Here is a 25,984-nt window from a genome sequence, read left to right on the forward strand (position 1 = left end):
TGTGAACATGATTGCACAAGGGTTTTCTAATCATCAATTAGCCTTCTGAGCCAATGAGCAAACACATTGTACCATTAGAACACTGGAGTGATAGTTGCTGGAAATGGGCCTCTATACACCTTTGTAGATATTGCACAAAAAACCAGACATTTGCAGCTAGAATAGTCATTTACCACATTAGCAATGTATAGAGTGCATTTGTTTGAAGTTAGGACTAGTTTAAAGTTATCTTCATTGAAAAGTACAGTGCTTTTCCTTCAAAAATAAGGACATTTCAATGTGACCCCAAACTTTTGAACGGTAGTGTATGTAATCCTAAAAGGCCCTAAAACTACAAAATTAGAAGAAATTGTACCTCTCGCCCCAAACTACAAACTCAATTTCTTGGAAGCGTTAAATCTTTATAAACTACAAAATTTCCGGATCGCTACCATAATGCACTAAGAGACCCACCATGGTTTGAAACCTATCTGTCTTTCCCCAGACCTTGTAAAAAAGTAATCTCTAAGCCATGTAAGGGAGTACTCCTAGACTCGGCCCTGCACAAGCCGTGGTACTTAAGGGAATGGGAAAAAGAATTAAACATCCCCCTGTCTAAAGAAAATACAGACAAAATCCTAAGCAAAACTCATGGTTTCGCAAGATGTATCCGCATTCAAGAAAAGTCTTTTAAACTTATTACGAGATGGTACAAAACTCCCTATAAACTATTCAAACTGAATTTAACACCCTCCTCTAGCTGTTGGAGATGCGGCCACCAAGGGGGCACCCGCCTCTGCATTTGGTGGAATTGCCCAGGGATAGATCCGTATTGAACAAATATTTTGCCAAATCAACAAAATCTATTTGACCTCATTAAAATGAGCATCTGAGGAGGTATTACTGTGGCAACCATCTAAAAACTTTACACCAAGAAGACTCCCTGCTAACAATCCTATTATCTGTAGTCAAGCTACTCCTCCCTCTAATGTGGTGGAACAAAGAATCCCCTTCACTAACCCAATGGAAAAACAAAACACACCAAATATACCGCCTTGAGGAAATACATTTCTAACCATATGGTCACCATGGATTGATTTTAAAAGATAACCAGAAGGTCTCAATAATATAAATCTGATACCCCACTTCCATTCAACTCAAACACATCCCCCTCATCCATTGAGGGTTTCACATACAGTTATGGAGGAAATAGCTCACAAATAGGAAGTCTTCAAGTCAGAATCTATTAGGAACCAGTGTAGTTGACTCTCTACTAGAGATGAGTGAGTATACTCGTTTCGAGTAATTACTCGATCGAGCACCGCGATTTTCGAGTACTTCAGTACTCGGGTGAAAAGATTCGGGGGGCGGCGGGGGGAGGTGTGGCAGCGCGGGGGGTAGCAGCGGGGAACAGGGGGGAGCCCTCTCTCTCTCCCTCTCCCCCTCACTCCCCGCTGCAACCCCCCACTCACCCACAGCGCCCCCCGAATCTTTTCGCCCAAGTACGGAAGTACTCGAAAATCGCGGTGCTCGGGCGAAAAAGGGGCGTGGCCAAGTACGCTCGCTCATCTCTACTCTCTACCCCTCCCACCCTTACCTCCCCCCCTTTTATTGGTTTATAGGTTACTGTTTTTATGGTTATTGACATCATCATTGTCTTATGATGTGCTTAAAAGAATTAAATATTTATGAAAACATTCATAGCCATTTTAAACTGTGACAGATTGTATCTTCTGCGAGACCTGAATGTCTCAATAATATAGCCCAATGTCCATGGGCAGATTTGATTTACGGAACCCACGCGGGAGGTCTGCAAATCAAGCTGTCCATAAGGATGCATTAGCATCCACAAAACAATTAAAAGCATGCGGCTGCCATTTTCTTCCCGGCGTGCAGATCGCACGCATGGGGAAAAAAACGCAGAATGCTCAATTTTCTGGGGATTCCTGTACAGCCAGCCTCCATTGAAGTCACTGTGGATGTGCTGCGGGAAAGCAGGAGAGTTGAAAAAAAATGCCCTCTGCATGCGCGCGGCACGTCGGCCGTCTAGAAGAAAGAAAATCCGTCTGGGCCGGAGAAGACCCGCACCATAGCCGGGCAGGTAAGAAAATATCCATGGCTGTGGGCACAGGTGGAATCCATTGCGGGATTCCACGCTTGGAATCCATGCTTACCCATGGACATGAGGCCTAAATGTACGTTTCTTCCCGTATGTTTAAACAATCTGTATAGATATACTTCTCAGACATGTGTTCTATTTAGCATTTCTTAATAAAAAGATCTGCAAAACCCTATTAAAATCGATGGGAGTGTTCCGTGATTAGCGCAGTGTTTAAAAAAAGGGGGCTGTGTGAGAGCGGCCTTATTAATGTGCATACATTGAACGTTTCAAGACATGTTTGTTTGTATTAGTCTGATTTTTTTATTTTTCCTCACCAGGGAAATTGGAAGCAATAACAAGGCTCTATTACCATGGCTATTTGTGCAAAAGCAGAAATACAATAAAGTCTGCTGCCCCTTGGAAGAAATAAGGCCTTCCCCAGTTCAGGTAATTCTTCTTCATCTCATATGACTTTGCTGCGGACCAATACAACAAAAGGTGAATAAAACATTGGCAGAGCGCACCCGCTTCTATGTGATATACATGGGGTGTCCTGGGTCTGAATTTTGGAGGTGTCCTATCCCTGCGGAGTAAACATCCTGGCCGGTTACACTGCTCATCTTGCAAAGTTCTTCAACTAGCAATACACTGAAAATGCATGTGCCAAGAACAAAACTCCCGTTCATATATGCCCCATTAGGGCATGTGGACTTCATAGAGTGGGTTCTTCTTCATAGGACCCTACTCTACGATCCAGAAGGAAAGTTTCCGTTCTCGCAGACTGGGCCATCCATGTATTTCAACATAGCCATTCATTGCCATGTCATACTGCATTTACCCTGCAGCAGCTACACTTGGGAAGATGCCTGGCTGGCCACAGCTTACCCCGGTTGTTTGCCGGGCTGTGGGACCTGGGGTGATGAGCTGTTTGCCCCATGCCTAGCATAGTGAAAGGAGGTGGTCTCTGATGGAACAACCTATAGCTGGCCCACTAGTCCCTTTTTTTATATGGATGAAAGGAGATGAGTGGCTGCCTGACACTTCCAGCACCACTTATCAAGAGGTAAGAAAAAGTTTAATCCCTTTTTTCTTTTTTTCCCCCCATTTTGAAAAATGGTAGAGTAAGGCTCTATTCACATCTCATTTTCACCTCCACCCAGGAATCCCGTCAGGGTGTCCGTTGAATATCCTGAAAGCGGAACTCCTTGACAAAACCTCTCAGCCGTTAAAGAAAACTGCTGAAACACAGACCAAGAGGAATTCTGTGCGAGAAAGAAAAGCACAGACCTCTATCCTTTTCTTCCTGACACAGAATGTCAAAAACTGATGTCTATGCCCACCGTAAGGCTTTATCCAAACATGGTAAATTCATAGAACAATTCAAGTGGATTCAAAAGGCCATCCACATGTAACAGAAAATTTCCACAAAGAAATTAGAAAACACTGTGATTTTTCACATTTACAGTGTGCTCATTCTGTTGCTTACATGCTGTGGATGTTAACCTTTTGCACTGCAGAGGGTGAAATCCATGGTGAAGTCCATAGCAAAGTCTGTAGCAAAATCCACTGCATGTGTACCTGGCCTACAGCAACTATGTGTGATAACCTGAGCAAAGAACTCCTCATACCTGAGCTTCCTGTGACTGTGTGGGGAGATAGTAACGTAGTATGCTAGGCTGAAAAAAGACAAATGTCCATCCAGTTCAGCCTGTTTCCACCCCCCCTTGTGGATGCAGAGTAAGGGGGAAAAAAACCCAATGAGGCAGAAGCCAATTTGCTCCGTTTTGGGGGGAAAAAATCCTTCCCAACTCCATAATGGCAGTCAGAATAATCCCCGGATCAACATTTGAAAAGTTCCTACCTGACTCCAAGTCCGGCAGTTGGAAGATTCCCGGATCAACAACCCTTCTGGTATTTTAATGTCTATAATCTGTAATATCATAGCGCTCTAAAAAGACATCTAGTCCCCTCTTAAACTCCTTTATCGATTTTTACCATCACTACATCCTCAGGCAGGGAGTTTCACAGTCTCACTGCTCTTACAGTAAAGAACCCCCTTCTATGTTGGTGATGAAACCTGCTTTCTTCGAGACACAGAGGATGCCCTGTTGTTACTGTTGCAGTCCTAGGTATAAACAGATCATGAGAGAGATCCTTGTATTGTCCCCTAATGTATTTATACATAGTTATTTGGTTGCCCCATAACTGTCTTTTCTGGGGTGAATTATCCCAATTTTGATAGCCTCCCTGGGTATTCCAGTCCTCTCATTCCATGTATTAGTTTAGTTGCCCTTCTTTGAACCCCCTCTAGCACTGTAACATCTTTCCTGAGCACTGGTGACCAGAACTGTGCGCAGTTTTCCATATGGGGCCTGACTAGTGCCTTATATAGTGGTAGAATAATGTTCTCGTCCTTCGCCCCTATACCTCTTTTAATGCACCCCAAGACTTGATTTGCTCTTGCAGCAGCTGATTGGCATTGATTGTTCCAGTTAAGTCTACAGTCAACTAGTACCTCCAGGTCATCATGCCAGAACTTTTAGGGCAGAAGCAAAATTGTCCAAAATGAGCTTCAATGTTAAACTGTGTTGTGCTAATGTGCATCTGTAGTGCATTTTCAAGTGAGCTTCAGCACTACTTTATGTATAAAGTATGTAATACTCTGCGATATTTTAGTTCTTTTCATAAGTTGTATTTTATTTCTCTCAGACAGAGTATAGGAACAAATGTGAATTTCTGATTGGTGCTGGTGCAGATAACGAAGACAAGACTGTCGGATTTCGACTGGGAAAATACAAAGGAGGAACTTGTGCAGTTGTGGAGCCATTTGATACTATTCACATTCCCTCTGTCACCAAGAAGCTTGTGAAGGCTTTTCAAGATTATATTAGGTAGCATGAATATTTTAAAAGGTTTAAAGGTTATGTTCACACTGGCTTTTAAGGTCAGATTCACATTGGATATTTCCGACATGGATATGACAACTGAGCCTTGCGAGGTCTGCTGTGGATTTTCATATTTTTCAGTCAATAGGGCAAATTCATTCAAATAGATTTTTTGTTTTCTCTTTAAGGTTTTACACAAAAAAAAATTCAGTCCAACAGTAGTTATCCATATTTGCATAGAACTTGGAGAAGTGGGTGTAAAGACCTGTATATTTGAATGGTGGAGGGCGCTAGAGAGAGTAGTAATGTAGTTTCACTTGATGTTACTGGGGAGGCCATGTCTACACAAAGCCACTGGAACCCTGTGAGCACTGTCTCTTTTGAGATACGACTCTGGAACATCTGGGATTAGATACTTCATGAGCAAGCCTAAAATTGTACCTCATAGACTGATTTTCCGGGTCTCCTATACATGCATTTGCCACAACTGGCTGGTTCTGAAGCTTGTCTAGGAGTGTAGACTTCTGGTTAACTCAGATAATTGCTGGGTCCAGCTTCGATTCAATAGTCTCCATCTAGAAGCCCATTTTCTACAAATCCGGATATATAGCAGAGGTTTTGGTGCATAATGTTGTCACCATGCCTTTCACAGCTCTGGCTACACAAGAGAATACTGGTCTCAGTCAGTATTGCTGCCGGTGGGAGAGGTAAGGGGCGCCAGTGGAAGCGGCTCAGCCTTATCATGGTACTACGAGAGGTTGGCTTATGAGTCCATGGGGTGCTCTGATGATAGTGGAGATGGCGAATGAGCTGCCCTTTGTAGTGCTCTGAAGCTGCCAGGGAAGGAGGCTGTGTTGGCATTGCTGCATTAAGCTATTTTCACATGGGTGAGTGGTATATCAGGCTGTGAATCACTACCCGAAATAACACTCGTCAACATGCAATTTTCCCCCGGATGCTAGGCGTTTTTATCTTAAAACCGCCTCCCGTCACTTTGTGGAAGTAGAGCTCGGGGAGTGTCTCCCATTGTTTTCAACGGGGAAACCTCGCATCGCACAACGTGTACCTAGCATGTGCTGCAATGCTGCCACCAGCCCCATTGAAAACAGTGGGCAATACGAGGGCACACTCAAAGATAGGATGTGCCGCAATTTGTTTCCCGCATCTAACCACTCATATTCATGCAAGATTTGTGCGTCCAGCAAAGCAAAAATCTCGTGCGATTTTCTTGGCCATGTGAAAGCGGCCTCAGGCTCCCGATTCAGCATTGCGAACATTGTAATGCTGACTGTCTTTCCTTCTTGGAGTGTCCTTTGTCCATCTGCAAGAGGCTCTATTGTTTAATGGACAAATGGGTTGTACTTTGAAGTCCTTGGTCAGTGTTATAGCTGTTTGTAAGGTTGAAATGCCTGAGAGAAGTGCGGAGCTAAACAGCAATGCATCTGCCATGCCCAATCGTGCACGTGCGCCCTATAACATTGTTTTCTAGTTTGAAGGCAGTTCTTTTTTCGTATAGGGCAATTCTGCTCTACAGATTACATTTCAAGTTCATTTTAGGAAGGGTGGGAGTGGGGGTTTGTATAGATCAGTTATATCCAGCTAGCCTTATGCATTAGCCTGATGTTGATAGACAGAGAAATACCGAATGCAATATTGTCTTTTTATTTTTTTCATGGCGCGGTTCACGATTGATGCCCATCGACACAAAAATGTTCCTGTAGTAAAGTATACGATCAGTTTTGTCATTAGTTTCCTTCCAACGTGTTTGTACTATGGGGAGGTTGGCCTCATACATATCTGTCTTCATGTACCTGTCTGTTTATTGCAGAGCTTCCCCATATGTAGTCTACAGCCCAGAGTCCTATGAAGGCCACTGGAAGCAGCTTACTGTCAGGAGCAGCAGAAAAGGTCACGTCATGGCCATAGTGTATTTTCATCCGCAGGTATACACTGTTTCCTTTGTGTGCTGTTACAGTGTATAGGCTATGCTTTTTATATAGAAATAATCATTTTTCCACAGAAACTGAGCAAGGAGGCTCTGGCAGAGTTAAAGACTTCCCTAGCAACGTTTTTCACAGATGGACCAGGAAAGGATAGTGGGATCACCTCACTTTATTTTGTGGAGGAAGGACAAAGGTATGTTTTTTAATACTGACATTCTCTTAATTTATGGTTTCTTTGCTAATCAGTCTTGCTAAATTTACCTGAGTTGGTTTTCACTGTAGCATTGGGAATAGACTACAAGCTGTCAGTTAAAGGCAATGTGTCATCAGAAAATGACCTATTCTGTAAATCACATTTTTGTGTTAAGACATGTTTTAAGAATTTTTTGAAACATTTTTTTTTGGTCACAATTAGAAATGAGCGAACACCAAAATGCTCGGGTCCTCCTCATTCGAGTCGAGCTTTTAGTAAAATTCAAGAGCTCTTTTCAAGTAACGAACCCCATTGACTTCAATGGGAGACTCAAGCATTTTTGTATGGGACCTCCCGGTTGCCGAGCTTTTTTTTTTTTTCCCCTGTGTTCGTTCTCTCTCCCAGCCACAAACGTCTGTTGACGTTCGCAGCGGGGAGGGGCCAAAACTGGGGCGGGGTCGAACACAGCGTGATGCTCGCTCGAGTAGCGAGCACCATTGAGTATGCTAATACTCGACTGAGCATCAAGGTCGGAAGAGTACGTTCGCTCAACTCTAGTTACAATCTATATATTTTTTTATAAATCCTAAAATCCTGCATTTTTCACACTGACTACAAAGCCGAATACTAGTCTGCAACTTCCTGATCTCCAGAGTAAGTTTTGCAGCAGTCAAAGGAAATACCTATATATAGATAAGACAGGATCCACCATTCAAAATTGGTGATACGCTGTGACTATCTACTCCCCCCACGTCCCTGCAAAATGACCTCTGCACAAGTCACAGAGCATATGCCTAGAACTGTCTCCCATACAAATCAATGGCCCCTATACTGTCCATTGTGTGAATGGCCCATGAAGCTGCTGTAAAGCATATCTTCTAAATGCTCTTAATGCTGTTAAATGTAGCTCAGAAAAGACGGCAGCCCCCATAGTCATGTACAGACAACAGAACAAAAACTTCTACAGTCAGAAAAAGCACAATTGGAAAAATGGAAAATGTTTCAGTATCTGGTCTTAATTAATCCAAAAATGTTGGTGATTAGTCCCTTTAACATTCATTGTAATGATAGTCAGGAAAGAGACAGTGAGATGGGAAGAGACACATGGCAAGTGGACTGAATTCACAATGAGGGCTGATTCACACTAGAGTTTATCCTTCGTTCAGGCTTTTCGTCTCTCTGCTCTATTTCTGGAGAAGAGAGATGGAATTAAATGTTTCCGTTTTTACCGCCAAAGGTTTCAGTGGGGTCTTTTAAAAAAAACTGAAAGCTTTCCGTTTGCTTCCTTTCTCTTAGGTTTCTGTTTTGTAAATGGAAGAAATAGCTCAGTCTGCAGCACTATTTGTCTCATTAAAAACGGAAACCTAACGGAACAGTTTGCTCTCCATTTTTTTTTTTTTTTTAAAACCCCATTGAAATCAATGGTGATGAAAATGGAGCCTTTTAATTCCGTCTCTCTACTCCAAAATGGAAAAGAGAAACAGAAAGCCGGAATGGAGGTTAAACGCTAGTGTGAATTAAGCCTTAGGCCGACTGCAGATAGGCGGAAATTCCGCGGCGGGATTCCCTGCAGAGTTTCCGCCAGTACACGCCTGCATAGGATTGCATTACAATACGCAATCCTATGCAGACGGCCGCAGTTTGTCTGCGCGAAATCACACGCAGAAAACAAACCGCGGCATGCTCTATTTCTGTGCGGGGCTTGCAGAGCCCCGCACAGAAACGTCACTCCCTGGCCGCCGGCTGCCAGCTGTACACTATAAACTGGTTTCTTGTAAAACCTGTCAGTCAGTTCATGGGTCAGTTACAGCAGGAAAGGCGTCATGCCACATATAAAAATGTACTGCCGGGAAGAGCGAGTTTTAAGTTGTCCTGGAACCTCTTATGAGAACTTAAATACTTTTATTCTGTAACTCAGCTCAGCTGTCTGTGTGACCAGCACTGCTTCTGCTTGTAATGACGACCGCTGGCCATGGGGACCTGGTTCACATCACTGTCTATTCAGGAACATTATAGCTTTTTTTGACAGCTCTCTCTTCTGCGGCTGCTGCCCAGAGAGCAGTGGGACTACAGTCAGTGGCGGCAAAGAGCTGTCAAACAAAGACTATAATGTTCCCAGATGGACTCGGCTCATATCACTGACAGCAGCTCGGTCCCAGCAGCTCTGCCCACACAGACGTCTGAGCTGAATTACAGAAGAACAATCATTACTTGTGTTATAAAAGGTCCAGGACAACTTCAGTCTTCCCCATTCCTGGCTGTACATTTTATATGTGACAATTTCTCTCCAGCTGCAGAATCTGTCAGTAAGTAGGACTGATGGGTTGTGCAAGAAATTCAGACCTCCAGCTTAGGGCTCAGTCACACGGGTACATCGGCACCCGTACACAGGCGCCGATGTGCCCGTGTGACTGAGCCCTTCCTGCGGGAAGAAGACGGCCGTACTTCAAGACGGACGACTCCCCGCAGCGCTGAAGAAAGAACACGAGGGGTAATGAAGCCGGTCACATGTTCTTTCTCCCGGCGCTGCAGAGAGACGTCTGTCTTCCTCCTGCAGTAACACGGTTGTAAGAAGGCAACGGGTAAAAACTTTTAATTTAGTTCCAATTGCAAAAATTATTTTAGTGTACAAATATATATCCTTTAAAAAAGGTGACCACACACTGATTTACAGCAATTAGGTTTTTTTTTACTAAATAGAAATAACTTATTTTATAATGGCTTTGCATGCACAGAGCTATATGACTTGACTATGGTGCTTCAGTCAGTGGAACGGGAGCAATAAATCTTATACGTTGGCAATGTTTTTCTTGCAGAAAATCCCCAAGCCTGGAAGACTTACCTGTGGAACATGTGACTGGAGACCACTATATCTATGAAGAACTGCTAGGCTTAACATTTCGGATTTCACCCCATGCTTTCTTTCAGGTAGAAAATATGAATCTAGCTATTGTAAAAGGGCATCGAAGCGTACACCAAGAGTGCCACTAATCATGACACAGAGGCAATTTATGAAAACAAGTGCAAAGGAGTATTGAAGTTGTTGCTCATTGATGTTTTACTGTGCGAAACAGCCCCAGAATATTAAGAGCTGAAATATTAGTTGTTGTAGGCCACTGTTCATATCCGTGAGGGGAGATAAAATTACGTACCTAAGTCCCCCGGGACCTTACTCCAGTTTCGACGCATGCGCCCATCGCTAAAATGGCGGACGCAAGCACAGAGTCTGGGGAGGGCCTGCGAAAATGTTCAATCTCCTTGCTCCTGGCTACTAAAGGTAGCCGGGAGCCTGGAGCAGTTACCAAGGGCCTCAGTGAGTGGTCTACGATCACGTGATCACTGTTATCCAATGGATAATGGCGATCATGTTAAAGTTTAAAAAAACAAACCTGTAATGTAATGCTCCTTTCGGTTTGGGCCCGTTGTGCATACGGACATAATATTAGGGCCACAATGGGTATGTTTCTGAACACGGGACAAACGGGTATCCATTTTGGGGTGTAAATCCTCATTTTCATGTGCACTATAGAAAAAAAACTGCCTTTAAAATGACATATTTGCAAAAATATGACATTTTATTTTTTCTCTTCTAAATTGCATTAACTCCTGAAACAAAACTGTGTGGCCAAAATACTCATGATACCCCTCAATGAATATATTAAGTTTGTGAATACAGTTTGGGAAAGCACTTTATTTAAGGCTTCTTTGCACTTCAAATTTAAAACTGAGTGGAAGATACCTGTAGATCTCCTATTCTTATTAATGCACCCACAGGTTAACACACTTGCTGCAGAGGTTTTGTATTTAGCCATTGCAGACTGGGCTCAGCTGGACCACAACAGTACTGTATTGGATGTTTGCTGTGGCACAGGAACGATTGGAATCTCTTTAGCAAAGGTAAGTTACTCATGATATTAGTGTAAGTGGGGTAAAGATAACACCTTTACCTAGCATTTTTGGTCATATAGGTGTCACAGATGGAGGTAGGAACATACTCTCTTAGCCAGAGTACATAGCTGCTAACAAACAGTGAGTCTCACTTACGTGGACTTTGCTCATCCATATATTGTCAACTGTAACTTAGTATGCTCTTACACAGAACAATTATCGTTCAAACGAGCAAAAGCGAACGATAATCGTTCGGTCTAAACACGACCAATGACTGAAGGATGAACGAGAATCTTCACACTTTGTTCGTCGCTCATTTTATGCAGGCCTAAAAATCATTGTTTTCTTGTTATTTAAAGAGCAATCATTCAGTCCCTCTCATTCACTTGTACAGGGACTGAATGATTCTTGTTTGAATGAGCCAACGATGCACTTGCCTGTCTAAACAGGCTGCATGAGTGTGAACGAGTTAGCGGTGACGACACCAGCTCGTTAAAACAAGAATCGGCTCCTCTGAAAAGGACCCTTACTTCCCCTGGTGATAACAGCTGCTAAAGAGAGTTTCTGAAGTTTGACCCAGTGAGCTGGCCACAATTTAAAGAGTAACTACACTTACAGATGTCATAGAGACATGTTAAAAGTATCGATTAGAGATGGTTCCACTGCCGAGACCCCACTGATAAAGGGCCTGCCGCACTCACCCAAGCACTGTGCCCACTTGGCTATGTTTTTCTGGTTTTCGGTTGCTTATGGCCTCCTGCACACGAGCGTTCCGGATTCCGCTAGCGGATTTTCACGCGCGTATGGTACCTAAATGTGCTTGCGGATAGGTGCGGATGCGTGAAAAATCACGCGCGGATATACGCGGATGTGTTGCGGAAAAAAACGCGCAGAAAAACAAGCAGACACCCCTTATTGTAAACCCAACCCCTAGAGAACTGCCCATTCCTTGGAAAACAGCTTAAAAACCAACACCCAGACTCCGTTTTGTCCCTCTTGCTTGTGCGAGCACCATTAAATTATTGATGTCTTTGTGGGCATGGTTGATCCATGTAACTTTTTTCCGGCGCTTCTCCAGCGTGACTTTATTTCAGTCACTGCAAAAAAATTCACAAGAGGAATTCATTACTACACATTTTGCATTCTTACATCCTGCATTGGCAAGAAATACTACCTATCTCCCTCTACAAATTTGCCTGTGAAGCTCTGCTGTGTGTTGGGACGCCTCCTACCATGCCTACTTCCTGTAGTCATAGCAACCAGTGACTCCATCTGCAGCTGCACTGCGGATGTACTGCGTGAAAAAACGCACCCATTCACTTGTATTGGAGGCTTCACGCGCAGAATCCGACCCAAATTAGAACAGGTCGCAGATTTTTTTCACGCGTGTGAAAAAACGCGATACACATCCGTCCGTCTGGGGACAACTGCGGATCCTCATAGGAGTATATTGGCTGCGGTCTGGGGCAGATAATGTGCCTAAAATAACGCGCTGGAAATTCCGTTCGTGTGCAGGCACCCTATGGAAGTGGAAGACAGACATGTGGAAGTATATAGCGTTTTCTATAGCCCTTCATGTGGGCCGTCTCCAGCAGCCTGAGGCAGCCGAAAACCTTTGAAGTTAGCCGAGGTGGCACAGTGCTCGGGTGAGCATTGCAGAACCCTCATTCTAGCAATCCGCGGGGGTCTTGGCAGGAGGACCCCCCCTGATCAATACTTTTGAAGTGTCTCTATGACATGTCAAACGTTAGCTGAAATTGCAGCTTCTTTTTAAGAAGTGGAATTGATCAAACAAGCCCTTTAAAAGCTGTCAGATGTCCATAAATAGTCTGAGCAGTCAACCCAGTGCATCATTCAGGCCAAGTGTTGGGCTGAGGGCAAAGCAACCTCTACTGGTGATTAAAACTACGGCTACATCGTATTTGGCTGCAGTACAGATCCTGTAGCCAAAGTGTGTAGTGTGGCCCTGCTTCATCATAGAGTAGTAGAAGTCAGTGCGGTCACTTTGTGTCTCACAAGTTGATGCAATTGTCGGGTCATGGCAACGTATGAGCTGCAATGCAACAGCATTGACTTTGATTCATGGCCAGTCTTAGCTATGTGCGGTCATTCAGGGCATTGGTCTCCAACTTGTAAGTCAGCCCTGCACTGGGGAAAGTGAGAGATTATAAGGGGGAAGAAATGTATGCTGTGGGAGAGAGATATACTAACGGGAGGGGACATATATACAATAGAATGAAAAGTTATATACTAGGGGAGAGCGAAATACTGTGGGGAAGAAACAAGCACCTCAGGGGAAGATATATATTGTGTGTGGGAAAATGATGTGTTGGAGCTTCAAAGCAGGGTACACAAATATGTCATAATATTTGGGTACCCTGCTTTGCGGCTCCAACACATCATTTCCTGCCGGACTTTATAGGGATCACGGATCCAGACTCCTTTTGGGAGCTCGCAACATACACCGAAAGGAGCCTCCCTTATGTGATAAGGTACACACAAGTGCTGTTGTGTTTGCGTTATTTGGTTCTACTGTGGGTGGGTGGGTGTGTGTGTGTGGGGGGGGGGGGGGGGACTTGGAGGGAAGAGATATACATTGTTGGATGAGATTACTGTGGGGATGAGATGGTGATAGTCTGCTGGCGGATGTTATTTGGGAGGGGAGATGTTGCTATGGGGGTAAAATGATGCTAGAGGATATAAACCATAGTGGGAAGAGGTGATGTTGGGGTTTAGAGATAATACTGGAGAGAGGTAGATAGATTGAGGAAGAAATGATATTGGGTGTGGAGAGAATTTTAGGAGAGAGAAAAATGAAACCGGGGAGAGAGAATAGTGGAGGATTCAGATGATACTAGAGGAAGGGGAGAGATGACACTAGAAAAACAAGAAGAGATGATATCTGGGTGAGGTGTACTATACAGATCTCTATAAGAGCAATATATAAAAACACTTAAGAAAATAAAACTTACAAAGCGGTTTTATTTCTCATTTTTACTACATTTGAGAAAATTTTAAAAACATTTTCGACAGCGACATCGCCTTTAATATTCTTCCTTCGATAATTGTGGTGCAGGAACTGCGGGTACCTAAATAATTTCTGCACAGGGCACCATCACAAAAAAGATTGTCTAAAGCAGAATTTTCCATGGAAAACATTTCATATTGGAAAGGCTCCTGGCCGCTAACCAATTGTTACATTTTTGTAAATGAAATGAGGAGTATGGTGAAGTGTCTGTGGATGGGAAGATATCTACCGTGTAGTGGTGCCACCAACCACAGATTTGTATGTTGTGAGATTGTTTTATGTATAGTTACACTAATAAGATTTGATTTCTTTCTCACCTGCTAAAGAAAGTGAAGAAGGTTGTGGGGATTGAACTGTGTCAGGAAGCCATTTCAGATGCCAAAGCCAATGCCAAGATCAATGGTAAGAGCCTTACAAAGTGCTGTTATTTGCACTTTGTCACTTTTCAGATTTTTTACGTTTTCTTCCTTTTTTCTTGTAAATTGTGCTATAATAAAAAAAAAAGTTCTATTTTGCCTCATCTGTGATTTCACACTTACACTTTTGTTAACATCATATTTTTTATTGGAATGTTGTGTTACTTGTTCAGCTTCTTCTCAATTCCTACTTTATGTCCACATTATTCATGTGCAGATGTCACTAGATGTCACTAGAACTTGTTGAGGAGCACTGTGTCACAAAGTATTAGGATTTTAATGCTCCATAAGTAAAATGAATAAGGCCGCTCACACTGGACACTTTTGTACCGTGATTAGTTTGGCGTTCAGTACACTGCGGTACAACGCTCCCATTGATTTCAATGGGGCTTTGCAGACCTGCGCTCAAACACAGAGTTTCTAGCAGCACGATTTTCTAGCACCGTCTGCTCTATTTTTATGCGTTTTAGCGCTTTTCATCGTACCTCACCACCCATCACAACGATGGGTATGTTAAACCGCTGTCAAACGCTGCTCGAATAATGCATGTGTAGGAGCAGCCTAAGGCCTCCCTCACACAGGCGTTTACAAAAAAAAGCAGTGGTTTGATCAGCGTTGGCATGCATTTTTTACAAAGTTTTTGCTGCTTTTTCAGCACAGCTGAAAACGCAGCCAAGCATGATAAAAAAAAAAAAATCAATACTCACCTAGCTGGCGCTGTCGAGGTTCCTGATGCTGCTCTCCGGAGCTCCAGGCACTTGTTATCGCTGACAACAGTGAAAGACTTTGAAGACCCTGCCTCCAACAAGAGATTGCTCTGATTGCCTGAGTCCGCTGAGTGTCAGCCAATCGCAGCCAGTCATTGAATGTCTGTGGTTGGTGCATCGACCGCCAGCTCTGATTGGCAGCGCTGGTGTTCTTGAACCAATCAGAGCAATCTCTCACTGGGAGACGGGGATTTCAATCCCTGTCACTAGCAATAGATGCTTTGTCGGCTTGACAAGTGCCCGGCAATCTGCCCTGGGCTCCGGAGAGCAGCGGTGGGGACCCAAACAATGCCAGCTAGGTGAGTATTCCTTGTTTTTTTAGGTAGTGTAGCTATTGCTTGCGTTAATCGCTGCCACAAACGTGCTACCAAGTTGTGCCACGTTTTCAGCAGTGATGAAACTGCTGCCTATTTATCTCAATGGGCGATGCAGGGCTGAAAACGGCTAAAGATAGAACATGCATCGTTGTCAAAGCGCAGCATCTACAACGCTGCGTTTTCATGCCTGTGTGAGCAGCCCCATTGAAATGAATGGGAGTGTTGTACAAAATTTAGCGCAGCTCTGCACGCTGTACAGAAACGTCTGTGTGAGGGAGGCCTTAAAAAGTGAAATTTAGCTCTATTTGAAGTGCAGTATATTTATCTAAACTAATTACAGAAGCCTGAATATGTACAATATGCATGTTATTGCTTTAATGCAGACCTGAACAATATTGAATTTCGATGTGGCAAAGCTGAAGACATCTTCCCTACGCTTATAAACTCTTATGCTGGGCAGTGTCCGGTCGCTATAGTTGACCCACCAAGAGCTGGACTTCGTAAGTACAAATCTGCAGAATTTCTGATCAATAACTAGTTACTCAGTTTGGGTCACATATTAGTACATGTGTATGGGGCAGATTTAATATTGAAAATGCACCAGTTTTCTGGTGCAAATTGCACTGGAAACTTTATTACATGCTTTGCACCACATTTATGATCTGTTATAGAATTTAAAAAAAATATTAAGTGCATCAAAAAGGGGTGTCTGTGTAAAGTGCGTGTGGCCTAAATAAGAAAAAATGCACAAAGATTGGCACAAACTATGCCAACTAATAGGTTGCATGAAGTTAGACAAATATGTCTTAGCCCAGCTGCACACCAATGGGTTGGATTTCGCATGTGGGAGCCCACAATGGAATCCGACCCTGTGCCCACACGTATATGCTTCTTGACCACTTTTCCTGTATTGCGGATGGTCCACACGGCTTGTCGTCAGACATGTGCAGTGTAGGTTTTTTTTTCTTAAATCTTTGCTTTTCCCGCACCGTCACTAGGCAATGATGCAGGTACCCGCGACCTTTACACAATATATTTGCGGAAAGGCCGTGGGTCGGACGGCTTCCATTGAGTTAAGTGGAAGCCGTCCGTGCGGAGCCCGCACAAAAATGGAACATGCTGTGATTTTTCCTCTGCTTCAAACCGCAATTGATTTCTTCAAGTATGCAGGAAGCAGAGGGTTTCCATAGGATGTAACGGCACCAACCGTTGATTCCACAATGTAAATCCGTTCGTGTGCAGCCGGCCTAAAGGTGCTGAAGATCTATTATTCAGCATGAGTTATTGTAATAAATCTTATTTTTTTTTTTATAAATGGAACAAAATTTTCCAAACTATCCCCATACAACAAAAGACATATGACAAACTGCTTGCAAATATGGATGCTGTTATCTTTTTGTCAGTAGCAGCTAATAAATCTGACATATTTTAGAACCACCTGTCTAAGTTTGTACTGTCTATCAAGATGCTTTTACACTGGATGATTCTCTTCTGCTTCCACACAGAAGTAACAGCCTTCAGTGAATGAAGGTGGAGTGCTCTGGAGATCTCTTTCGGATGCCCGCCTGCATTGACTGTAAATAGGCAGTCGTTTAAAGATCAACAACTGCCTGTTTACGCTTAACGAGAAGTCTCTTTGTTTTAGTGAAGTGAAGCAACTAATGAGCAATTTCTTGCTCAGTCAAAATCGCTTGCTTCAGTGATTGATTTTCTTTTTTTTTGGCCAATATTTGGTCCATGTAAAGGTGCCCGTTGACAAAATGAGTAAATCTACCCCTATGTGTTTAAGAATAGACTATAGTTTTGATATTGTTTTAAAGAAATATATTGTGCTTGCCATTATTCATAATAGATGACTTTGCCACATAATAGCAACGTTCCAAAAAAGGCGGAACACTTCCTCTAAAGCCCCATTTACACGTAAAGATGATCGCTCAAAATTCATCAGAAACTGACAGTTTTGAGCCATCATTTTGCATTAGGTACTAATGGGCTAATCAGCCCTTTAGTAGCTAACTAGCTTCATTTGCATGTATTTAGAGAACAGCCGGTGAACTGTTCTCTAAATACATTGCTTTTGTTCCCGCGCGGGCTGTCAGCTGCATACAAAGCTATCAGGGCTGCCCGTGGAGAACACAGCATGCCGTCCCTCTTATCAGGGATGACGGCTTTTATGCTGAGCTGAACTCAGCGATGGATGAAGAGTGCACAGTAAGTGCACGATGGGCACACATTTTTCATGCAAAGGCCATTGCTCAAAAGCTGTCGTTTGGACGAATTTTAAACGATAATCGTTACGTGTAAATCAGCCTTAAAGGGGTTGTCCCGCGGCAGCAAGTGGGTCTATACACTTCTGTATGGCCATAATAATGCACTTTGTAATGTACATTGTGCATTAATTATGAGCCATACAGAAGTTATAAAAAGTTTTATACTTACTTGCTCCGTTGCTAGCGTCCTCGTTCCCATGGAGCCGACTAATTTTCGCCCTCCGATGGCCAAATTAGCCGCGCTTGCGCAGTCCAGGTCTTCTCCTGTTCTCTATGGGGCTCCGTGTAGCTCCGCCCCGTCACGTGCCGATTCCAGCCAATCAGGAGGCTGGAATCGGCAATGGACCGCACAGAAGAGCTGCGGTCCACGGAGGAAGAGGATCCCGGCGGCCATCTTCACCGGTAAGTATAGAAGTCACCGGAGCGCGGGGATTAAGGTAAGCGCTCCGGTAAGCTTTCTTTAGGTCCCTGCATCGGGGTTGTCTCGCGCCGAACGGGGGGGGGGGGTTGAAAAAAAAAAAAACCCGTTTCAGCGCGGGACAACCCCTTTAAGTGTTTGTCAGACAATAGGTGCCCTGCTCACATGATATTGTTGTATAAGATGGTGATCACCTTCTTCTGCTGGGTCCTCCAGGTTAGCGCTCCAATGGGTACTGAGCATTAGAATGTCAGATGAAAAAAAAAATGGAAAGAATCCTGGTCCCACCATAAAAGTTGGATCCAAAAGAAGTTAACATTTTTTTTTTTAAAGGAACGTTTATTTAGCCAAAAGACAAATATATAGTAACAGCAGACATCATAAAGAATGCACACCTTGCTGATACATTACAGTACATGAGAACTGGAAAAAAAAGGCAAAAGTGAAAACACGGAGTGTCTCGCATATTCGTGTGCATTTCTCATAAAACATAATACTTGGCTGTTCATTTTCACATTTATCAACTACTCATAATGGAACAAACCAAAACCAGGGAGAGCTCCTAGTCCGGAGCCCCAAGACACTAGGAGAAAAAGGAAGAAGGAAAAAAAAAGACAAAACAACCAAAAAAGGGGCAAAAAAATAGATAGAACAACCCCCCCCCTCCCCCTTAAACAACAACCCTGCGCGACTCTTAAAGAAAAAAAAGAATTAGCCTAAACAGTAAATCATTTCAAGCGGGTATCCCTCACCATATCCATTACCAATATCTAGACAGGCATCTCTGCTTCTGTTGCCGGACAGTTCATCCAGTGTCCCCAAACCTTGTCAAACTTCTCAGGACATCCCCTCGCCATATAAGTCAGTTTATACATTGAAAGCACAGAGTTTACCACCTGGATCCATGCATTTCTGGTCGGCCTACCAGGGTGCTTCCAATTTAACAAAATCACCTTCTTAGCATAGAAAAACAGTAGCTTATATAAGGTGCGGGTTGCGACTGCCACTGGTACGTCTTCAACAAGCCCAAAGAGGCACACCCCAGGGTGCATGATCCTCGGGGCCCCCAGGTGAGATTCCATAAATACAAGAATGTCCCCCCAGTAGTCTCGCATGACACCACAGTCCCAGAACATGTGCATGATGGTCCTATCAGCAATTAAGCATCGGGGACAGGTCGCTCAGGGAAGCAGACCTATTACATGTAGCCTGGATGGGGTGTAGTATATACGGTGTAGGAACTTCACCTGGATAAGCCTATCTCTAGCACTAATCAAAGGAGGACCAGAGCTCGCCAATATGTCTTCACTCTCCTCCGCTAACAGATCAGGAATGTCAATGACCCACTTCTGGGTCGCCCTCTCCCTCAACGGGGCAAGACACTGCACCAAGTGGGCATAGAAACTGGACAGTGGTCTTACTAGGTTGCACATCTGTGCCAAGCCTTCCAACCGAGTCAGGGACATCGGTATGGACAGGCCCTGAAACTGAGCCCTGATCACATGTCGTAGCTGGTAGTACCTGAAATAGGAGTGCTCAGGCAGGTTGTAGATTATCTGAAGCTGGAGGAAAGTGCAAAAGATGCCCTCACTGACTATGTCCGATAGTACATTAATACCATGAGCTCTCCAGAATGCAGACTCTGTAAAGCGCTGCAGGTGCGGCAAGTGTGGATTATCCCACAAAGGAGTATGTGGGGACCATGTGACTTCCAGTACAGGGGTCAGCTGCAAGGCCTTATGCCATATTTTAAGTGTTACCAGCATGGGGTCAGGTAAGGGGGCAATAGGAGAGGAGGGGCCACGCATCAGCAGACCCCTTAATCCAAGGGCGGAGCCCACCACCCTGCGCTCCAGTCCCACCACCGGATTGTAATCCGATGAAGTCAGCCACCACCCAGCATACACCAGCTGGCTGGCCAGATAGCAGTAGTAGAAATGGGGTAAGGCTAATCCTCCCCAGCTCACCGGGAGGCACAAGGTCTCCTATTTAATCCTGGGGGTGGAGCCTCTCCACAGGATACGCAGTACAATCCCACGAAGCGTGGCAAAGAATCTGGTTGGGACCAGGACAGGGGAGTTATGCAGGATGTACAAAAATTTTGGTAGTGGCTTCATCTTTAACAAATTGACTCTGCCCACTAGAGTGAGCGGGAGAGAGGCCCAACGCGTCGCCATTCCCTCAGCCCATTTAAGGAGGGGAGCTAAATTAAAGTCAAAGAAGGTAGAAACCCTCACCGACACTCTTATACCCAAATAGGTTGTCTGAGCTGTCCAGCTTAGTGGAGCGGGCAAAGGGAGCTCAGCCGCCGCAGAGTCTATCGCAATTAAATGGGTTTTGTCCCAATTGACCCGAATACCAGAATGTAGGCCAAATGTGTCAAAAATGGCGAGTGCAGAATCAAGAGAGGACTCTGGATCCTGGAGGAAGAGGAAGGTGTCATCAGCATATAGTGCTATGAGAAGAAGTTAACATTTTTAACGTAACTTTTTAACAGACTCCTGAATACACAGTGATATGTTTTTAGGCTTAAACCTTGCCCCTTCCACAGATACAGTGAGATAGTATGCTAAAAATGATTGGAATTATTTTGGATTATCCTTTTATGTTTGCGCATTTTAGTATATTTTTTTTCTCCATCTAATGTTGCTAGACAATAGGACAGGCATTTTAGTAGGACAGTTATATCCTGATATATCTAGCAGACAGTTTATGCATGAGCCATTAGACTGATTCAAATATAGGAGCAACGGAGTTGGGGTATGCCTAAGTAAAACAAAAAAAAGAGATCAAGACACATAAAAGTAAAACTTGTCATTTGAAAAGGGTTTCCCCCAAATTGTTAGTATAAATATAGTGAAATATGCCAATGAAAAACAAGGAAGAACTTTGTTTAGAAGATTTTTGTTTCCCCCCACCCCTTCTCTTTTACTTTCCCCTAATAACAACCCCTGTCCCCCCTCCCCCCCACCGCAATTTTTACCTATACCTACCCTGACCTCATCCACAGTACAAACGTCAAGAAAAAAAGTCCAAAAGAATGAGACCGTCATTTAATATTGTACAAGGATAAGTTAGCTAGATTTTTGCATAATGCGATTGTATACCATATATTGTATTTCACTAAAAATGTATCGGATAAAAAAAAGGTTACATCAAAATTAACTTGTGTCACCTGTCAACAGGATAGGTAATAAAAGTCTGATTGGCGTGGCTCTTACCACTGAGAATGGGGTTCCATATCGCCCTCTTCCCCTCACTATGGGCTCACTACACCGACTGCACTGAAGGGGAAATTAAATAGAGCAGTGGTCGCACATGCATGGTGCCACTCTATTCATCTTCAATGGGACTGCTGGAGATAGCCGAACACTTGTACTCTATTTTAGTCCGCCCCACTGCACATGTGTGACCAGTGCTCCATTCACTTTCCACATCTTTGCAGGTTTGTGCAGATAGTCCGCAGTGATGAGAAGAGGGGGACCCAGGACCCCCTATCTTCGGATCAGTGGGGGTCTCGGTGGTGAGACCTCCACTGATCAGACTTCTGTCACCTATCCTGTCTATCTTGGTACAGTCCCTTTAATTGAATACACAAATAAGAATTCATGTACAGCCTTGACTGAGAAATAAAAGGCTGGAGGTATGAGAATATATATTATCACAGAGAGACATCCTATTCTCCGTATATGACTATTAATATTCCACTATATATATTTGTAACTGTTGTGATACATTTTCAGATTCCAAAGTAGTTATTGCAATCCGAAGAGCTGAACATCTGAAACGTCTCATCTATGTCTCCTGCAATCCAAAGGCTGCCTTGAACAACTTTGTAGAGTAAGTCAGGCCATTGAAATATACATAATACTAATTGAAGCCATACCAATCAAGAGGGCTAAGATTCAAAGTGTAGAAGAAAACACGTCCCCCTTTCCTATTTATCAAGAATATCTGTCTTACATTGGACAAGTGAGTGTGCAGAACATGGACCGTACCCACTGCAGATAGTTTACATTGCCTCCAATTTTAATAAGTTTGAGATTAAGTAACACACAGTTCATTCATATTATAGTTACATAGCATTCGTCTAATGCATATATCCACCTCCAGTATTTACAGTTTATACATAGATAGGATTTACATAGATTGATATTTCTGTTTTTGGAAATCAAAGCTGGTTCACAAATCTTAAAACCTTGTAATCGTACAGGCATAATATACAGCTACCTTTGCTTTACAGCACATATAGCTGGTTGTTATTGGAAACTCAACCAATTTATTAACATAGAAATAACTAAGTTGTGTGCATGGAGCATGTAGGCTTTGTTAATAAGGAGCTGTTCACGCTCCACTGGTGCCTTATGTATGAAGCAATGCTTGTTAGGCCTCCCTCACACGGGGCGTTTGCAGAAACGCAGCGTTTTTCAATGCTGCGTTTACTGCAGATTCAACCCGGTTTCGGCAGCGCTGGCATACTTTATGCCAGCGTTTTTGCTGCGTTTTCAGCACAGCGCCGGCAAGCTCTGATTGGCTGAGACAGTCAATGAAGGGCTGTGATTGGGCATCGAGCCAGCGCCGACAACCAATCACAGCACTCTATTGCTGGAGGCGGGGTTCTCAAACCTGGCCTACGGCAATACACTTGGGAGTGCAGGGGAAGCCCGGATCAGCGGCAGAGACCAGCGGCCGCTACCCGGATCGCAGCGGCTAGGTGAGGATTACTTTCTTTTTTTCTCTAGCCTAGCTGGGACTGATTTTCGGGACAGGGCTTCTGTTGCAAGCCCTCTCCCCCCCCCCCCCCCGAAAATCGGTGAGCAGTTAACGCTGCCAAAAACGCAGCACCAAGTGTTGCCGCGTTTTCAGCAGTGCTGAATGGGCGACGCAGGGCTGAAAACGCCCAAAAATAGAACTTGCATCGCTGTCAAGGCGCAGCATTGGAAGGCGCTGCGTTTTCAGCCCTGTGTGAGCAGCCCATTGAAATGAATGGGAGCCTTGTACAGCGTTTAGCGCTGGGCTAAACGCTGTACAAAACGCACTGTGTGAGGGAGGCCTAGGTGAGAATACCTCCATAAACACGGCATCTGATGGAGTGTGCCACAACATCTTTTGAATACTCAGACAGATAACCTCAATGTGAGGTGCAGTAAGCCCCGTGCACTAGAATAGGACCCCTTTAATGGCTCTGTAGAAAACAAGCTGTAATACAGCCTTATGGACAAGTCCTAAGAGTATTAATGCAGTAAGATAGGTTTTTCCCCTTTTATTAGAGTATTGTACAGTGACCTGCATCTCTCTAGAATGTAGTTAACTAGAGAAGGTCCTGGATGGATGATGAGAATACAAGGATAATCGCATCATGTAATCGCGTAGTTGTAGTACACTTATGGAGCTTTTAGACTAAACTTCAGGGACGAGCAGGGAGATCCTTGTCTAAGGCACATTACTCGAACGAGTAGTGCCTTAGCGAGTATACTCGCTCATCCTTACTTAGGCCCAATGTCCACGGACGGATTTGAATTGCGGGACCCGCGTGGATGATCCACAGTTCAAGCCGCCCAAAGGGAAACATGGGCGTCCACAACTGAATTAAAGCATGCAGATTTGATTTGCGGCCTTTTTGGGTATGGAACTCAAATCGCAGCATGCTCCATTTCAGTGCGGTTCTCACACAGACGGCTTCCATTATTCGCAGTTTACCTACATTATCCCACCAGAGCAAATTATCACTTATGCACATACACCTTAGCACTGCATCTATATTTCATGTTTGACCATTAAATTGAAGTATCTTCATGAAATACAAAAAAAAAGTGACCACCAACAGCTTCATCTGGCAATAAAAGCAGACAGCCAGGGCTTACCACAGCCAGACCTACGTGATCAGGTGATGTGCATATATATACATGAATGCCATATATAATAATCTGCCCTACCTGTGTTTTTTTTCTTTAGTCTGTGTCGTGCTCCTTCAAATCGTGTAAAAGGTCGTCCATTCAGACCTACTAGAGCGATGGCGGTGGACCTCTTTCCTCAAACCCCACATTGCGAATTTCTCATTCTTTTTGAGAGAGTGGAGTATACGGAGAGCGCTGGTATTTCTGCCCCACAAACCAACAGTGACCATACTGAAGGGCGTCAGCAAGATGACAATCAGGAAAAAGAATGCCATGCTGATCCTGAAGTAAAAAATACCTAGATTTGTGGATACCGTGTTTTTTTTGTTTTGTTCTTTCAAACATTAACATTTCTGGCATATCAGTCGTTTAATATGCAGGTCAGACCTGCTGCCTATCACAAGCAGTCCTGCAAAATGTATCTCTAGTGTCATACTTGCAAGTACAGTAATTCTTTTAGGTTTATGCTACATGTATTGCAGGCTATGTACAATATTTACATACACCTGCCAGAGTAGGCAGTATGAGGACACCATAGGTGATTGCTGATTCCTTGCTACATAGTGTATAGTACACACAGGATGTTGTCTATTATTGTATTGCAGCTGAAAATGTCATTTAAATGTGTCTTTTTGTTCTATCAATGTTAACATGGAATTGTGCTTAATCAGAAAGCGTATGCCATGTCGTACTTTTATATTGTCGTCTCTGTGAAATAATGTCTTCACGTTTTCCTTTGCCAAGATAAAACATCTTTGTTTGAAATATGTACTAATGGGTTTCTATCTGAGCAATATGAAGAACGATGCTTAGGCTGTTTTGCCACATGACAATATTTAACCCTTTCCAATCCAATTTGTATCCAGGTTTTCCTAGGGGGCTTACTTTTTTTCTGCTTTTATACAACAGTGCTATATGCTGGCTAAAGCCAGTACTGCATGAGGTGACACGTTGGATAGGCCTCAACAGCAGAGAGGCTGGCAATATACAGTAAGAGAACCCCCGACGGACGTCTTCTAACATCGGACTTGTACAGCCTTAAATAATAATGTCTTTAGACGTCAGACAGTGGATTGGAAAGGGTTAATGTACTTCTATACAGTTTTGGCTTTTTTTTAATTGCACTCAGATACTTTCCAAAAAACCATTGCCGTTCTCCAATGCGGTTTTCAGCCATGTGGCTTCTATAGTTAAAGCACAAGGTTTCATTGTTCTTTACCTGTAGAAGTGGCATGGCTGCAATGATTTGTTGTAAAATGTTGGTCTCCGGCATAACTTGCTCTCAGCCGTGTGAATATGGTCGTAGACATCACGCACAATTCACATTGGACAGCCCGTTTGTGCGCTGTCCCATGTGTGGAACACTATATATTTGCATGCCCTAAATCCTGTCCAATTCTCGGTTTCACAAACTTGGACTGTGTCTGAATAAAAAATTGCTTTTTTGAATGAACCCATTTAAATGAAGAGGTTCTGTCCCTCTCGTACTGAATATTAATTGACCATGTGAAAGTAGCCTAAATGCAGTAAAAGCACCCTGTGGACACCCAATCTCATAAAGCCCCTTACTGCTTCCTCTACCTCTTCCAAATTATGACTTCACAGCAGCATTATAGGTAGCCGTGTACATTGGGGCATCCTGATTGCAGAAGCCTGGTTCTCGTTTTCTTTAATCTAACGAATAGAGATGAGCGAGCGTACTCGGATAAGCACTACTCGCTCGAGTAATTGGCTTTATCCGAGTATCGCTGTGCTCGGGGCAAAAGATTCGGGTGCCGCTGCGGCTGACAGGTGAGTCGCAGGGGAGAGCGGGTGGGAGAGAAGGAGAGAAAGATCTTACCTCCGTTCCTCCCCGCTCCGTGCCGGCACCCGAATCTTCAGG

General features: G+C 43.8%; 1 protein-coding gene across 1 annotated transcript in view; it reads left to right on the top strand.

Annotated features, from left to right (window-relative positions):
• The window catches only part of TRMT2A (tRNA methyltransferase 2 homolog A), a 42,525-nt gene extending 17,656 nt beyond the window's left edge, over nt 1-24,869 (top strand). The window contains exons 3-12 of the mRNA XM_066603455.1: nt 2,419-2,527; nt 4,790-4,971; nt 6,794-6,908; nt 6,986-7,101; nt 9,918-10,029; nt 10,876-10,998; nt 14,344-14,419; nt 15,901-16,017; nt 21,949-22,045; nt 24,161-24,869. Coding sequence (XP_066459552.1) covers nt 2,419-2,527; nt 4,790-4,971; nt 6,794-6,908; nt 6,986-7,101; nt 9,918-10,029; nt 10,876-10,998; nt 14,344-14,419; nt 15,901-16,017; nt 21,949-22,045; nt 24,161-24,404 — 1,291 coding nt within the window. The 3' untranslated portion in view covers nt 24,405-24,869. The remainder of the gene's footprint in view (nt 1-2,418; nt 2,528-4,789; nt 4,972-6,793; nt 6,909-6,985; nt 7,102-9,917; nt 10,030-10,875; nt 10,999-14,343; nt 14,420-15,900; nt 16,018-21,948; nt 22,046-24,160) is intronic.
• Nucleotides 24,870-25,984: the final 1,115 nt, after the last annotated feature.

Source organism: Eleutherodactylus coqui, chromosome 5 (genome assembly GCF_035609145.1).
Source record: "Eleutherodactylus coqui strain aEleCoq1 chromosome 5, aEleCoq1.hap1, whole genome shotgun sequence".
Lineage (NCBI taxonomy): Eukaryota > Metazoa > Chordata > Amphibia > Anura > Eleutherodactylidae > Eleutherodactylus > Eleutherodactylus coqui.